Source organism: Carica papaya, chromosome 3, assembly GCF_054855325.1.
Source record: "Carica papaya isolate Zhongbai chromosome 3, ASM5485532v1, whole genome shotgun sequence".
In the NCBI taxonomy this organism is placed as follows: Eukaryota; Viridiplantae; Streptophyta; class Magnoliopsida; order Brassicales; family Caricaceae; genus Carica; species Carica papaya.
In genome coordinates this window covers 12,707,769-12,723,317 of record NC_142311.1, presented here as the reverse complement: position 1 = coordinate 12,723,317, position 15,549 = coordinate 12,707,769, and the positions used below count along the sequence as shown (strand labels likewise).

The window sequence follows — 15,549 nt, the reverse complement described above, 5'->3', positions numbered from 1 at the left end:
AATGAAGAAATTTAATTGAAAAACTGCCATGTAATTATCATGCCCCTTACCTACTCCATTTTCGGTGTTTAAAATTTAAATTTCCATTTATTTAATGATTTGGTTATTTTAATTTTTTAATGGCAAATTTTTTTTAATTAGTAGACGCTAATTAGCACGATTACCTCTTAATCTAAATCATATTCTAATATGAAAGAAACATTGCGGGCTGGGCATATCAGGTTCAACTGACAAGAACCTGCAAATAATCCAATTATGAAAAACTTATTCCTTGTATCTTTATTCGCTTTTCTTTAAGGTTATGTTTGGAGTAAACCAAAATTTGTTATAGTTACTTAGTATACATCAATTATATATATAAATATGCTGCCACCTACTCTGTCCTTTCATACGGAGTATGCTTTTAGAATTTAGCCTCAAGTCTCGTATGATTTCCACCTATCTTTTTTAAACCCATTTAGACTTTACAATGGGTTGCCTAATCTTCTTGCAGAAAATACCAAATCATAATTCTACAGAGACGTTCTGCTACACAATCATTCAACAGTAATAATCTTGACGACGAGAAAAAACCGCAGCAACTGTACAGTACATCCTAAATTTAACATATCATTTGTTAGCAAAATCTTAGCGTCGTAGTTTATAACAGAAGTAGCAATTTTCATGAATAAATCAGTACTTGACAGCAGGAATAATGTCCAACTGTGAGCCAAGCTTCTCATCTGCCACCTTCTCAGCCTTCAACCTAAGTTTGTTCAACTCTTTCTTCCTCTCATAAACCACTTGAGACCTCTCCTTTCTCTTCTTTTCAAGCTCCTGAACACAAGAGAGTGAGTGAATGAAAGACATAAATTATACAGAATTACAAGCTATGCGGTATGCAATCTTGTTTACTATTAAGCAAGCTTGGATATGATCACATGAAACCCCTAATAAATTTACTCATCTTAGAAACGGAATCTACATATAAAATAAACTCAAGAAACTCCATTCAATTGCTAGAGCCAATACTCTGACATCACATCAGAGAGATCCCACTCGTCTTTACTGAACTGCTACCAAGACACTTCTTTCAACAGCCTAATATAGTTAGTAGAACTCAGCATGCTGTGTCTCTTAAACACCCATTTTACAGTTAGTGAGGATAGAAATACCACTTGCTACCATATAAACATATTATTAAGTAAACAAAGAAATTGATGTACCAGAAGACAGGTAGAACTGTACAAAAACAAAGAGTTGCACAGGGCTGTTTAATACAGGCATATTTATTTATGCTTTGGAAGGATGAACATCATCTACTTTCAGGTTAAGAGAGTTTGCCAGTGAGAAGCAATAAGTGGCAGAGGCACACAATTTGCAAAGCATTTTTAGAAAGTCTTTGAAAAGAGATGATCATTGGTCATAAAGCTGCACTACATAACATATGAATGGTTCTATCAAAGGGACTTCAATTGGACTTAACAAGAATCATGGTAACCTATGCAGAACCGTAAAGATGATAAAATTGACTTTTTAATTCTAGTAAAACGGAATAAAGGAAGATGCTCCGATACAAAGAATGGAAATGGAGGGAATCAAACTGTAGAACAAAAACCTTCATGGAAGCAAATTGCACAGAAAGTTAAGCGTGGAAAACAGACAAAACAACTGCAACTCACCCTGATGGTGTCATAGTGGTTCCATCCAACCTCCGATGAGAGGCGACCTAACAAGCAGTACTTGTGTCCCTTCTGAAGCCTCAATACCCTAAATTACAGGGGACAAATTCCACAAGTAAATAAAAATAAGAAAAAAGCCAATGTAGAAAAGAGGGCAGGAACTCACTTAAGAGCATCAGGGATGACCATCCTCTTCATCTTGTCATATGGAGGAGGAATACCCTCGTAAGACTTCAATCGCGCAAGAGCAGCAGCTCCACGCTTTGTCTTGTGCGGTATCATTCTATGGCAAACAACGGAAGACAGATTTATCACAGGCAAGTTGCTAAAAGTAAATTGAATCCTACACTAGAGTTTCCATCATCAGCCAATACCTATCGGACAATAACCCTCACTTACGAGCTTAGAAAACAACTACCTTGGATCAGCTAAGGATTCTATGAAACATAGATTTGTCACATTGGTAGTCAATCAAGAGAACAGAGGTATACATATCTGTAATGAAAAAAAAACAAAAATCCAAACGAACAATCAAAACTCAATTTTCTATATGACAACAGTCAATCATAAACCAGTACAGATTCCCCTATATGTCAAAAGATTCCAGTCAATCGTTGTCTTCACTAGTCCAGGCTTGTTAATCAACAAAACAGAATACAAATACAATACGTTTGCGAATTACGATATCAAAAAAAAGATGTTAAACATGTTAAACAGAAATTTAAGGAAATTAAAAGACGAACCCGCGGACTGTGCGCCAGAAGATCTTGGCGGGGGAGCGGAAGTGAATGGGACCATGAGAGGGCTTGGTGTTCATGCGCTTGCGGAGGAACCTCATGTACTTCATTTTCTGGCGGACAAGCCCTCCCGAAATGCATATCTCCTCGCACCTTACCACGACGACTCTCTGCCCGTTCAAGAGCTCCTTAGCGACTATAGACTCCAGCCGGCCAAGCATGTGGTGCCTCGCGTCCACCACCACCCGCTTCGCACAGACCCCTGATTCGGACACCATTTTCGTTGTCTCCTCTACTCCAATCCTGGGGGCTGTGAAGGACAACTTGGTGCTAGGGTTTCTGCTTTGAGTTCAGATGTTTTGGAGTATTTTAAAATACATTTGTTTACTAGTGTTATTTTCTGTTCTTTACTTTAAAAATAAATATAAATTTATAAAGAGGTAATTAATAACTTTAGTTTTTTAAATTGTGTATTTGTTATAATTAAATTTCTCATATTTTATTATACTTTAATATTTAATATTTTTTATTAATTTTAAATGTTTAATTTTCTTTTTATTTTGTAATAAAAAATAAAATAATTTTAATAATTTAACTAATGATAAACAAAAGTAATATATACATGTAAATATTAATATATATATATATATAATATGAATACATTATTATAATATAATAAAATAATCTCTAAATAAAAATACATACATGAATATAATTCAAATCAACTTATATTTTTTTAAAAGATAAATTGATATACTAATCATTCAATTGAACAATGATCATTACTTTTTATTATATTGAATAGCTTCTAAAAAAAAAAAGTTTATGATTGAAAATTATAATAATTTAATTAAGTATGGTTTAATTTTATTATTGAAATTGTACTTCTTATAGATAAATGAACTATTAAATTTCTTGCTAAAATAATGGATATATGAAACTATTTAGCTATTTGAATAATCATATTTCTTTAAATACATAAGTAGTCTCCATTTTCATGGTATTTACTATTTAAAATAAATATCTAAAATATATAATAATAAAAAATTATATTGCAAAATAAATTACGTAGTCGATAATTTGGAGAAAGATGTAAAGATTAAAAAACGTATTATAATATTTTTATAAGTCTCTTAATTTTGTTATTTTTACATTAATTTTATAGCATTACCCTCTATAATATCAACAATTTCTTGAGTTATAATTATCTTAATTTTTGTAAACATTATTATTTTCTCACAAGCACAATAAAAACACTCAATAATCACTAATTGATCAATTTATATTCAATTTATAATAGTCAAATAGAAAAGTCGTCAATAGAGTTAAGGATGGTAGTTTACTTATAGTTATCTTGAGTGAGTTTTACACTTTGAACTATTTCATCACACTCATATAGGTATTTTTGAATTTTCATTTGGGAAGTGATCATTGTGACACCCCTAAACGATTTCTATTATAGGATTATACACTATTTATTCTTTCACCCCAAACAAGATATTTAAAATTCTCTAATCAAATCACACATATCCATTAGTTCAAAAAGCATTCAATTTCCATACAATGAATAACTCTATAATCAAAGAAATTATTTAAATATCACCCTACATATAGGAGTTCCAACACTATTCCAATACTGTAAGTGTATTATTATGTCTCATTGTGATTGATAATCTCTTGCTACTCTGAAGCCCGGTGCTCTGTTGCTAAGCTCCCCATTTCTGGTTTCTGCCTCAAAGCATTTGAAATGAGAGTAATGAGTATACGTAACCTAATAAGATGAAATTTGGAACTAAAACTAATAAATGACAATTAAATAACCTCCTTCCTTACAATCATTTCTCTTATTTCTATCATTTGATTTTTCTCCCTCGATAACTATTAAATAATAATACTACTCCCTCCTAATCCCACCTAACTCCTTACCGTTAGTTCCTCGTCTCCCAATCACATAACAGACCCACACTCTACCCATTTTGTTTTAGTCACAACACCTTACTAACTCGACACCATTCCTATAGTCCTTACACCACACTCATACACCCTCTCAATAAACAACGGCCCACTAAGACCACACACGCACACCCTCATTGCCTCCCGGGCCCCGCTCCAACAACAAACATAATCCTCGTATCGACCGTTACATGGCCCTGTGCACTACGCACCACAACGTCAAATATACACCACTATTTATGCGACAACTGTAACACCCATAAAAAAATTGTTTTAATTTGGTAATTAATGAATATAATTTTTTATTATTTTATTTTATTTTATTTGGAGTAAAAATGAAGTGAAAATTGAATGATGATGAAATTAGAAATAATTTTGGAAAAAATGGGTAAAAATTTGGGTTCTAAGGGTATTTTTGAAAGAAAAATTAGAAACCAGGGGTCAAAGTATAATTTGGAGAAGTTCTGCCACGTGGGACGTCCAGTCAACTGCCCCGACGAACCAGGACGCGCCACATGGTAACAGGCGCTGACGCGGTGCCACGCGGGAAGTGACGCGGGTAATTTGCATGCCCTCGATCGAACGGCCCAGGTCCGTTTCCGCGCACACGGACGGCCTAGATGCGCTCCCTCCCAAACGCGATCAAACGCCCAGATTCAAACGCACTCGGACGGCCCAGAGTGAATCACGATGAACGATCCAGATTGGATCGCGATAAACAGTCTAAATTTACCCCCTATTTAATCGCGATCAGACAGTCCAGATCAAATGCGATGGACGACTCAGATCACAAGCGAACGGATATAAATAACCCCCATTCACACCAAACCCTAACCCTAGCCGCTAGAACCCGTTGGTGGAGAAGACGACCCAGCTGCCGGGGAGTCGATCGCAGCCACCCATCGCTATACCAGAACCCTTTTCGATCGTCAAAAAAGGTAAAAAAAAAATTTTTTTGCACGAAATTCAAATTTAAGCTCACTCATGGCCAAATCAGAGCAAAAAGACAGGATAATTGGCAAGAAAATACCAATGAAGCCCGGTGCTGCTACCACGGGAAATTTCACAAAACGTCTCCGATGAGGCCCTTTTCGATTCCCAATTCGCATAATTTTTCTGCCATTGTGATCACCGTTTTCTTCTCTACAGGTTGATCGAAGCAAAACATCCAACCGTGACGTGAGCCGGAGGAGCCGCCGCATCGAAGAGCCCCGCCGCTGGTGAGTTTCAATTTTTTGTATTTTTTCGATCAACCGAACCCCTTTAATGTATTTTTTCGCAGGGATCGATGCAAAATCGATCGAAAACGGCCGACTCGAGGAGGACCACTGCCACCCGCGGTGGTGCCGTCGCCGGAGCACGGCAGAGCCACTATGCCAGAATTCTGAAATTGGCCGAGTGTGCCCTAGGACTGATTTGGGTTTATTTGGAACATTTGTAGGTACTATTAGTGCGTTTCAATTCTCGGAGAAAAATTCAGGGAACCCAAAGACCCCTGTAGATGCAGTAAATAACTTAGCTTTTCGAGCGTCAAAATCGAGTAAAGATCCCTCACCCTATTCTCTATCATAGAACTGAAGTTTAAATAAATAATAATATAGTATTTTGTGTGATTTTAGTAAACATGTATAATTAATTACAGATTGCTAATGAAGCCAAAATCAGAAATTATCTACTACTGTTATTGATTGTTTTTACAGTTTACCTATATGATGGTATCTTATTTATTTATTTTATGATTTTTAATGCATGTACGATTTATTTTACGTGTTTACTACTGAATCGAAAAAAATAAAGTTTAAACTGTAAAGAAATTGTGTGATTAAATGATTAAATGAAACGACAGTCTTACTAGATATCCTAAAAGATAGTGGACGGACCGGGTACATAAGGAACCCTACCGTGAATATTGTCTCATGCCAGACGGAGTATGGAGACTTGATAATTTAGCGCTTATACCAGACGGGGTATGGGGTCGTCCCGCTTCACCCTCATACCGGATAAGGTATTGAGATTTAGTAAATTGACGCTCATACTGAACGGGGTATGAGACGACCCATAATTGAAAATGATAAATGAAAGGATTCACGTGTAGCGGAGACATCCCTATAAACTCCCATGGATACTAGCAGGCTAGTAAAAAGAGTGGTAGTTATTATTGGGTTTATTGATAATGACTATAGATTTTAATATGTACTACTATGGCTGATCATGCATGAAATATTGGTCTGTATGATATTATTATTCTTTCAAGTTATTTTCATAAATTCTACTATGGTAAGTGAACGAAAAATAATTTTATGATTGATAAATAAATTTGCTAAATTTAATGCTTCATTTGTGGTTTTTAATTTTATACGAATATTTACTTCTGTGTCAGTGATATATTGTGATATCCTTACTAGACTAGTGTAGATCATCCTTTATTTAACAATTTCAGATCAAGATGACCAGGTTTCAGAGCCCGATTCGCAAGAAGATTGTGAGTATATGCTAGATATTTTCTATTTTCCGTTTGTTTCCTTATTTCTTATATTTCTTTCAAAGAATGAATTCTGTAATGTTGTTTAGTACTTTTAAGTTATTGTGTAAGGAATGTGTTTACCTTAACCTTTTATTTCACTTCCGGACTTAAGTTATTATCTATTTATTTTAGATATTTTCGGGGCTGTTACAGTTGGTATCAGAGCCGCGTTCCTCGGACCCATTCCTTACACAATAATCCTTAGGGAACACCAAAACAATGAATGATCACTCAACCATTCCTTGTGAAATACAGGTACAGTGAGATGAGGAGAGGAAGATCCCCACTAAACCGAGCAGCGTAGGATGGTTCGCTTAGGGAAGATGTTGATCGGATATTTAAGATGCTGGAGAGACTCATTGCTGCCTAATAGGCCGAGAGGAAAGGAGGGAGCTATCTGACCCTCCCCCGCTGCCACAGGTTGAGCCACCTCTGTTGTGAGAAGATCCCGAGCCACCTCGGTACAACTTTGCTCCTCCACAATACCACCCGACACCACTACAGTGTGATATAGTGCCCCAGCCACAATACCACCCGGCACCACCACAGTACAATCAGGTGCCCCTACCGTATCAGCAAGTACCACCGCATACCAGTCTATCCTCAGCATGACCCAGTCTCTCTTCCACGGGACCTAGTTCCTCCCATGATTGACCCAGACTATATAGAGAGGTACAAGAGATTAAACTCATCTACTTTTACAGGGGGATCCTCTTTTGAAGATGTCGAGTACTGGTTAACAGAGACAGAGAAGGCCTTCAAGATCCTAGGAGTGACTCCCGAACAGAAAGTAACCCTTGCTACTTACATGTTAGTGGGAGAAGCAGACCACTGGTGGGAACTCAAACAAACCACCTTATCTGTTCCATTTACTTGGGAACAGTTTCTGGTGAATTTTTGTGCAGAGTACCTTACAGAGTATCTCCGACATCTGAAGGAGATGGAGTTTGTACAGTTGGTCTAGGGGAACATGACTGTATCAGAATATGCTCGTAAGTTTCTAAAGTTAGGCCGATATTCCCCTGATACATAGTTGGATGAAGGTAGGAAGGTTAGAAGGTTCGAGTGGGGTCTTCGCCGAGAGATCAGACAACATTTGTTTGTGCTGAAGCTCAGGACTAATTCGATCGTTCTGGCCAAGGCACAACTAGTGGAGAAGAGCTTCCGCACCATCTCTTAAGCAGCAGGGAACCTCAGACCCTCAACTCCACCCTGTAGACTAGTACCTACTGCGCCTTTTCAACAGAACAAGAGGCCTAGACCGATGATCCAATCTCTTCCTCAAGCTCCAGTGATAGGACACGATAAGATCTGCCAATATTGTGGCAGGGATCATGGGGACCGACCTTGTTATTGCCTCAACAACACAACATTATGCGAGGGAGTGCCCAATGAACCAGAATCAAGGCAGACCTCCTATCCAGGGCAGAGCTTACAATCTCACCCAATAAGATGTAGAAGCTAACCCGGACGTGGTACAAGGTATGTACACTATTTGTAACTATCTTGCTCATATTTTGATTGATACTGGTGCATCGCATTCATTTGTTTTACCTATTTTTGCATTAAAATTTAATGTATTACCTGATAAACTTGATTTTATGTTGTTTGTGTCTACTGTGAGAGTATGACACTATTGGGAGAAGTTGTCTACAGGACCTGTGTCATAGATATAACAGATAGAAAATTGAGTGTGAACTTAATAGTATTAGACACGGGGGACTTTGATATAATTTTAGGAATGAATTGGCTAGCGGCGTATCATCCAACTGTAGATTATTTTAGCAAGAAGATTGTATTCAATATTCCTAATAAAGAGTCATTTATAAATTAATAAAATCGTTTAGTATTTATTCCTTCATGGCAAATTTTTTTATATGTTGAGTACTTTAACCTTGTTGTTTTCTCTAACTAGGCAAACCCAAGAAAGAGATTTGTATTCAAGAGATTTTAGTAGTTCGACACTTTTCATATGTGTTTCCGGATGAACTACTCGGACTGTTAGTGGACAGAAAAGTCGAATTCACCATAAACTTCTAGCCAGATACCCAGCTTATTTCGGTTGCTCCTTACCGCATGAGCCGTGTTGAGATGGAGGAACTAAGGAAACAGATCATTGAATTGCAGGACAGTGGGTTTATCCGACATAGTATGTCCCTTTGGGGTGTTGGAGTCACCTTTGCCAGAAAGAGAGATGGGATGTTAAGGTTATATATTGATTACAGAGAGTTAAACAGAGTCACAATCAAGAACAAGTATCCCCTCCCCAGGATTGATGACCTCTTCGATCAGTTGCAAGGTGCCCAGGTTTTCTCTAAAATGGACCTGTGTTCAAGTTATCATAAGGTAAAAATTAGGACAGAAGACATCCCCAAGACAACCTTTCAAACTAGGTACGGACACTATGAGTTCCTAGTCATGTCATTTGGACTAACCAACGCCCTAGTCATCTTCATGGATTTGATGAACAGGGTCTTTAGACAATTTTTAAATCAATTTATTATTGTGTTCATCGATAACATCCTGATTTATTCAAAAAGCAGAGAGGAACATGCTCACTATCTAGCTCAAGTTTTGCAGGTTCTTAGAGAAAAGAAGCTGTATGCAAAGTTGAGTAAGTGTGGATTCTGTCTTGAGCATACCACCTTCATAGGACATAACATATCAAAGGATAGAGTGTCAGTGAACCCTGAAAAGGTTGAAGCAGTGCTTGGCTAGAAAAAATTGACATCATTTAAGGAGATCCGTAGCTTTCTAGAGATGACGGGTTATTATCGCAAGTTTATGGAAGGGTTTTCTAGTTTAGCTGCTTCCCTGACTCGACTCACAAAGAAGAATGTCAAGTTTGAGTGGAATGAAGACTGTGAAAGAAGTTTTTTAGAGCTAAAGAAGCGGCTGACTACTGTACTTGTGTCGACCTTGCTGAGTAGATCGGGGGGATATGCAGTTTACAGTGATGCCTCCTATTTAGGCCTGAGTTGTGTTTTGATGCAGCATGGGAAGGTCATAGCTTATGGGTACAGACAGTTGAAAAGTCATGAGAAAAACTATCCTACTCATGACTTAGAGCTTGTCGCAATCATACACGCCTTGAAAATTTGGCGCCATTATTTGTAATGGGAGACCTTTCAAATCTATACCGATCACAAAAATTTAAAACACAAATTCACTCAAAAAGATCTCAACATACGTTAGAGAATGTGGATAGAACTTCTTAAAGACTATGATTACGACATCTTGTATCATTCGGATAAGGGCAATGTGGTCGCCGATGCACTCAGCAGAAAATGTGCAGGTACATTAGCCCATTTGATAGTTTCAGAATGCAGACAGATTGGGGCCACACAACATGTATGACTTCAAGACTTGAGGAGAGTCACATGTTTGGGTCACCTGATCGTTCAGCTTGAGTTAATCCAGAGAATAAGGGAAGTTCAGTCCGCTGATTCTACCATAGTAGCCCTCAAGAGAGATACAGAACAGAGAGTTAGCTCAGAATTTTGAGTCTCTGCCGATGGGTTGCTCATATTTTAGGACATGGTGTGTGTTTCAGGTGACAGTGAGTTAAAGAGGGACATTATGACAGAGGCCCATAGCTCAAAGTTTGTTACGCATCCTGGAAGTACTAAAATGTACCAAAGTATGCGACCTCAATTTTGGTAGAACGGGATAAAAAGAGATATAGCTGACTTTATTTCTAAGTGTTTAGTATGTCAGCAGGTCAAGACAGAGCATTAATGCCTAAGCGGGCTACTTCAGCCATTACTAATCCCGGAATAAAAGTGAGAACATATCACCATGGACTTCGTGACAGGATTACCTAAGGCACGCTCAGGACATGATGTCATCTGAGTAATTGTTGACTGGCTTACCAAGTCTTCTCACTTTTTGGACATCAAGATGATCGATCCCTTGGACAAGTTAGCAAGAATGTATATCCGAAAAATAGTCAGATTACATGGAGTGCCAGTGACTGTAGTGTCCGACAGGGACCCTAAGTTCACTTCTCGATTTTGGTATAGTTTTGAGTAAGCCATGGGAACGAAATTGTCCCTTAGTACTGCATTCCACCCTCAAACCGATGGACAGTCAGAAAGGACAATTTGTACACTTGAGGATATGCTCTGAGCTTGTGTCATTGACTCTGGGGGCCATTGGGATGATCATCTACCCTTGATAGAGTTTGTCTATAACAACAGTTACCAAGCGAGTATTGGCATGGCTCCGTATGAAGCGTTATATGGGCACCCATGCAGATCGCCGATTTGTTGAGAAGAAGTGGGCGATAGAAAACTGTTCGACCCATATTTGATATAGGATACTACATCCAAAATAGTTAAGATCAGAAAGAACATTCAGGCAGCTCAGAGCAGGCAGAAGAGCTATGCGAACACTCGTAGGAGGGATTTGGAATTTGAGAAAGGTGATCGGGTGTTATTTAATGTCACTCCTTTCAAAGAAATCAATAGGTTCAGCAAGAGGGAGAAACTAAACCCCTGATTTATTGAGACATTTGAAATCTTAGACAGAATTGGTACCGCCGCCTATAGACTAACATTGCCTCCAGAACTTTCAAAGATCCATAATGTGTTCCATGTGTTCATGTTACACAAGTACAACCCAGACCCCTTTCATGTCTTAGCCCACGAGCCTTTTCCACTCCAAGAGGATCTGTCCTACGAGGAAGTATCGATCGACATTGTAGATCGAAAGAGCTGATTACTCCACAACTGAGAAATTCTCTTTGTAAAGGTCATATGACATAACCACACACCGAGGGAGGGTATATGGGAGCTAGAATTACACTTAAGGGTCCAATATCCCAAACTATTTGATTAAGAGTGAGAGACAAATTTGAGGGATCAAATTTCTTTTAAGAGGGAAAGAATTGTAACACCCACAAAAAAATTGTTTTAATTTAGTAATTAATGAATGTAATTTTTTATTAATTTATTTTATTGTATTGTATTTTATTTTATTTTATTTGGGGTAAAAATAAAGTAAAATTTGAATGAAGATGAAATTAGAAATAATTTTGGGAAAAAAGAGTAAAAATTTTGGGTTATGGAGGTATTTTTGAAAGAAAAATCGAAAATTAGGGGTCAAAGTGCAACTTGGAGAACTTATGCCACATGGGATGCCCGGTCAGCAGCCCCAACGAATCGAGACGCGCCACGTGGCAACGGGCGCTGATGCAGTACCATACGGGAAGCCATATGGGCGATCCGCGATCGAGCGGCCCAGGTCTGTTCCCCCATGCACGAACGGCCTGGATGTGCTCCCTCCCAAACGCGATCGAATGGCCAGATTCAAACATAATCGGAGAATCCAGAGTGAATCGCGATGGACGGTCCAGATTGGATCGCGATGAACGGTGCAGATTCACCTCCTATTTAATTGCGATCGGATGGTTCAAATCAAACGTGATGAACGATCCAGATCAAAAGCGGATAGATATAAATAAGCCTCATCCGCACTAAACCTTAACCCTAACCGCCAGACCCCATCGCCGGAGAAGACGACCCAGCCATCGGGGAGCCGACCGCCGCCACCCACCGCCGTATCAGAACCCTTTTCGACTACCAAAAAAGGTAAAAAATTTTCTTATTGTACGAAATTCAATTTTAAGCTTACCCATGGCCAAATTGGAGTAAACAAACTAGCCAATTGCTCCGAAAACGCCGGCGAAGCCCGGCAGCGGTGCCACGAGAAATTTCACAAAATGCTTTCGATGAGGCCCTTCTTGATTCCTATTTTGCGTAATTTTTTCATTGTTGTGATCACCATTTTCTTCTCTACAAGTTGATCGAAGCAAAATACTTAACCGCGACGTGAGCCGGAGAAGCCGCCGCACCGGAGAGCCCTGCCACTTGTGAGTTTTGATTTTTCGTATTTTTTCGACTAATTGAGACCCTTTAAAGAATATTTTCGTAGATATCGATGCAAAATCGGCCGAATTCGGCTAAAAGTGGCCGACTTGAGGCGGACCGCGGCGACGCTGTCGTTAGAGCACGGCGGAGCCGCCGTGCCGGAATTTCAAAATTGGTAGAGTGGGCATTGGGACTGATTTTGGATTTATTTAAAATATTTTTAGGTACGTTTCGATTCACGGAGAAAAATTCAACGAACCAGGGACCCCCCATAGGCGTAGTAAACAACTTAGCTTTTCGGGTGTCAAAATCGAGTAAAGATCCCTTACCCTATTCTCTATCATAGAACTGAAGTTTAAATAAATAATAATATGATATTTTGTGTGATTTTAGCAAACATGCATAATTAATTACGGATTGCTAATGAAGCTAGAACCGGAAATTATCTACTGCTGTTGTTGATTGTTTTTACAGTTTATTTGTATGATGGTATTTTATTTATTTATTTTATGACTTTGAACGTATGTATGGTTTATTTTACGTGTTTACTGCTGAATCAAGAAAAATAAAGTTTAAACGATAAAGAAATTGTGTGATTAAATGATTAGATGAAACGACAGTCTTACTGGATATCTTGGGAGATGGTGAACGGACCGGGTACATAAAAAATCCTACCGTGAACGTTGTCTCATGCCGGACGGGGTATGGAGACTTGATAATTTGGCACTCATACCGAACGGGGTATGGGGACGACCCGCTTCGCCCTCATACCGGACGGGTTATTGAGATTTGGTAAATTAGCGCTCATACCAGTCGGAGTATGGGGACGACCCATAATTGAGAATGATAAATGAAAAGGTTCACGTGTAGCGGGGGCATCCTTATGAACCCCTATGGATGCCAGCAGATTGGTGAAAAGAGTGGTAGTTATTATTGAGTTTATTGATAATGGATATGGATTTATAATATGTACTATGATGGCTGATCATGCATGAAATATTGATATGTATGATATTATTGTTCTTACAGGTTGTTTTCATAAATTTCACTATGGTAAGTGAACGAGAAATGATTTGATGATTAATAAATGAATTTGCTAAATTTAATGCTTCATTAATGGTTTTTGATTTTATACCAATCTTTACTTCTGTGTCGGTGATATAATGTGATATCCTTACTGGGCTAGTATAGCTTATCATTTATTTAACCATTTCAGATCAAGAGGAACAGGTTCCAAAGCCCAATCCGCAAGAAGATTGTGAGTAGATGCTAGATATTTTCTATTTTCCTTTTGTTTCCTTATTTCTTGTGTTTTTTTCAAAGAATAAATTTCGTAATACTGTTTAGTACTTTTAAGTTATTGTGTAAAGAATATAAATCTTAACTTTTTATTTCTCTTCCGCACTTAAGTTATTATTTATTTCCTTTAGATATTTCTGGGGGCTGTTACAACAACGACCATTGAATGGCCCTACTGAAGTCCACCAAAGTCGGCCAAGCGACCTCCCATACACCTGCCAGGGGAGTGCCACATAGACCACTAAGTGGCGATAAATAGAACATGCCACTACTTATCATATCGACACATCTATGTCTGCAAGCATCGGCCAAAGGCCTTACACACACACAACTCACACCCATGCACACACAACTTGCCACTGATTTCCACACCAGTATACCAGAATACACAAACACCAGCCAAGAGGCCTCCCACACCTAAATACCTATACATACACACACCACATAGTGCCCAACGTCCCCACTGTATCACGTAAACCCCACTCTATCTATAACTTTTCACACACGGTCCACGAGCCACCATCCCTGCATAACAGAAGGTGTCGCCCTCAGCAAGTAGCCCTACACACACACAACTGAACCTACACTCGCCACCAATCACCTGCCGCCTATAATTATACCTATATAACAATGCATCCCACTCTCACAGTTATCTCACCCCTCGGTTACACATAACTCATCATCCACAAGCTCCGTTCCCATCCTCACGTTACCTCCCGTTCACTCCGCTCCCTCACAGAACCAACTGCCCACATGTACACCCCTCTTTACAGCTTATTCTATCTCTTTTTTCAAACTTCGACTACTTTTGCACTTCCTCAGCTAATATCGCGCCTCGACTTCCATCTCCTTGACGAGGAGCACTGCCATTAACCTGCACACACAATCTCATCGAGGTTTGCCCTAAATTAGTTTAAAATTTCCAAATTTCTCTTACCTCTTGCTTTCATCCTTCTCTATCTCCTAAAGTTACCGCGACCTCACCTTCTTCTTGAACTTCCGAACAGTTCTCCTTTTGCACTCGCCTCTGATTACTGCCTCTCTCACAATCGTCTCTCTCTCAGTCCCGTACTCTCTGTTTTCCCTTTCTTTTCTTTCTTCTCCTTCCTCCCTCTCTCTGCCCGACGCCCCCTTTTATACCTATCCCAACTCCACATCACAACCGTTAATTTTGCCCATCTCATCCTAACCGTTCATCTCACACTCCCTCACAAATCTAGACTATTATAATATCCCTCATTTTTCAAAGAAATTTGGTCTCTCAAATTTTGCTATATCACCTCAAAGAGTTGTGGGTAGTTATTCTTCATCTCGTCCTCTCACTCCCAGGTTGCTTCATCACTTATGTGGTATCGCCACTGTACCTTCACTATAGGTATTATTTGACTTCTTAGTTTCCTTTCCTGTCATTCCAGGACATGAATCGGTTCTTCTTCATAGGTCACATCTTTCTCTAACGGCAATGACTCATACTGCATAACGTGCTCCAGATCAAGTTGATATTT

General features: G+C 38.8%; 1 protein-coding gene and 1 non-coding gene across 2 annotated transcripts; both read right to left on the bottom strand.

The window, feature by feature from the left end:
- Window positions 1-592: 592 nt before the first annotated feature.
- On the bottom strand, window positions 593-2,785 carry LOC110821726 (large ribosomal subunit protein uL13w-like). Its single transcript, XM_088215901.1, has 4 exons — window positions 2,405-2,785; window positions 1,828-1,944; window positions 1,662-1,749; window positions 593-816 (listed from the first exon to the last, which is right to left on the bottom strand). Exons 1-4 carry the CDS (start codon window positions 2,674-2,676, stop codon window positions 673-675), a joined length of 621 nt encoding a protein of 206 aa, XP_088072027.1. The 5' UTR covers window positions 2,677-2,785; the 3' UTR covers window positions 593-672.
- Window positions 1,198-1,337, bottom strand: LOC148266714 (small nucleolar RNA snoR137). The gene has a single exon (XR_015818205.1). It is a non-coding gene; the product is annotated as a small nucleolar RNA snoR137 (small nucleolar RNA).
- Window positions 2,786-15,549: the final 12,764 nt, after the last annotated feature.

Coding starts and splice junctions, on each gene's coding strand:
- LOC110821726 (XM_088215901.1), bottom strand. CDS start 2,676: ATGGTGTCCGAATCAGGGGTCTGTGCGAAGCGGGTGGTGGTGGACGCG. Junction 1,945..2,404: donor TTCTGGCGCACAGTCCGCGG/GTTCGTCTTTTA, acceptor TGTTTGCCATAG/AATGATACCGCACAAGACAA. Junction 817..1,661: donor ACCACTATGACACCATCAGG/GTGAGTTGCAGT, acceptor TCTTGTGTTCAG/GAGCTTGAAAAGAAGAGAAA.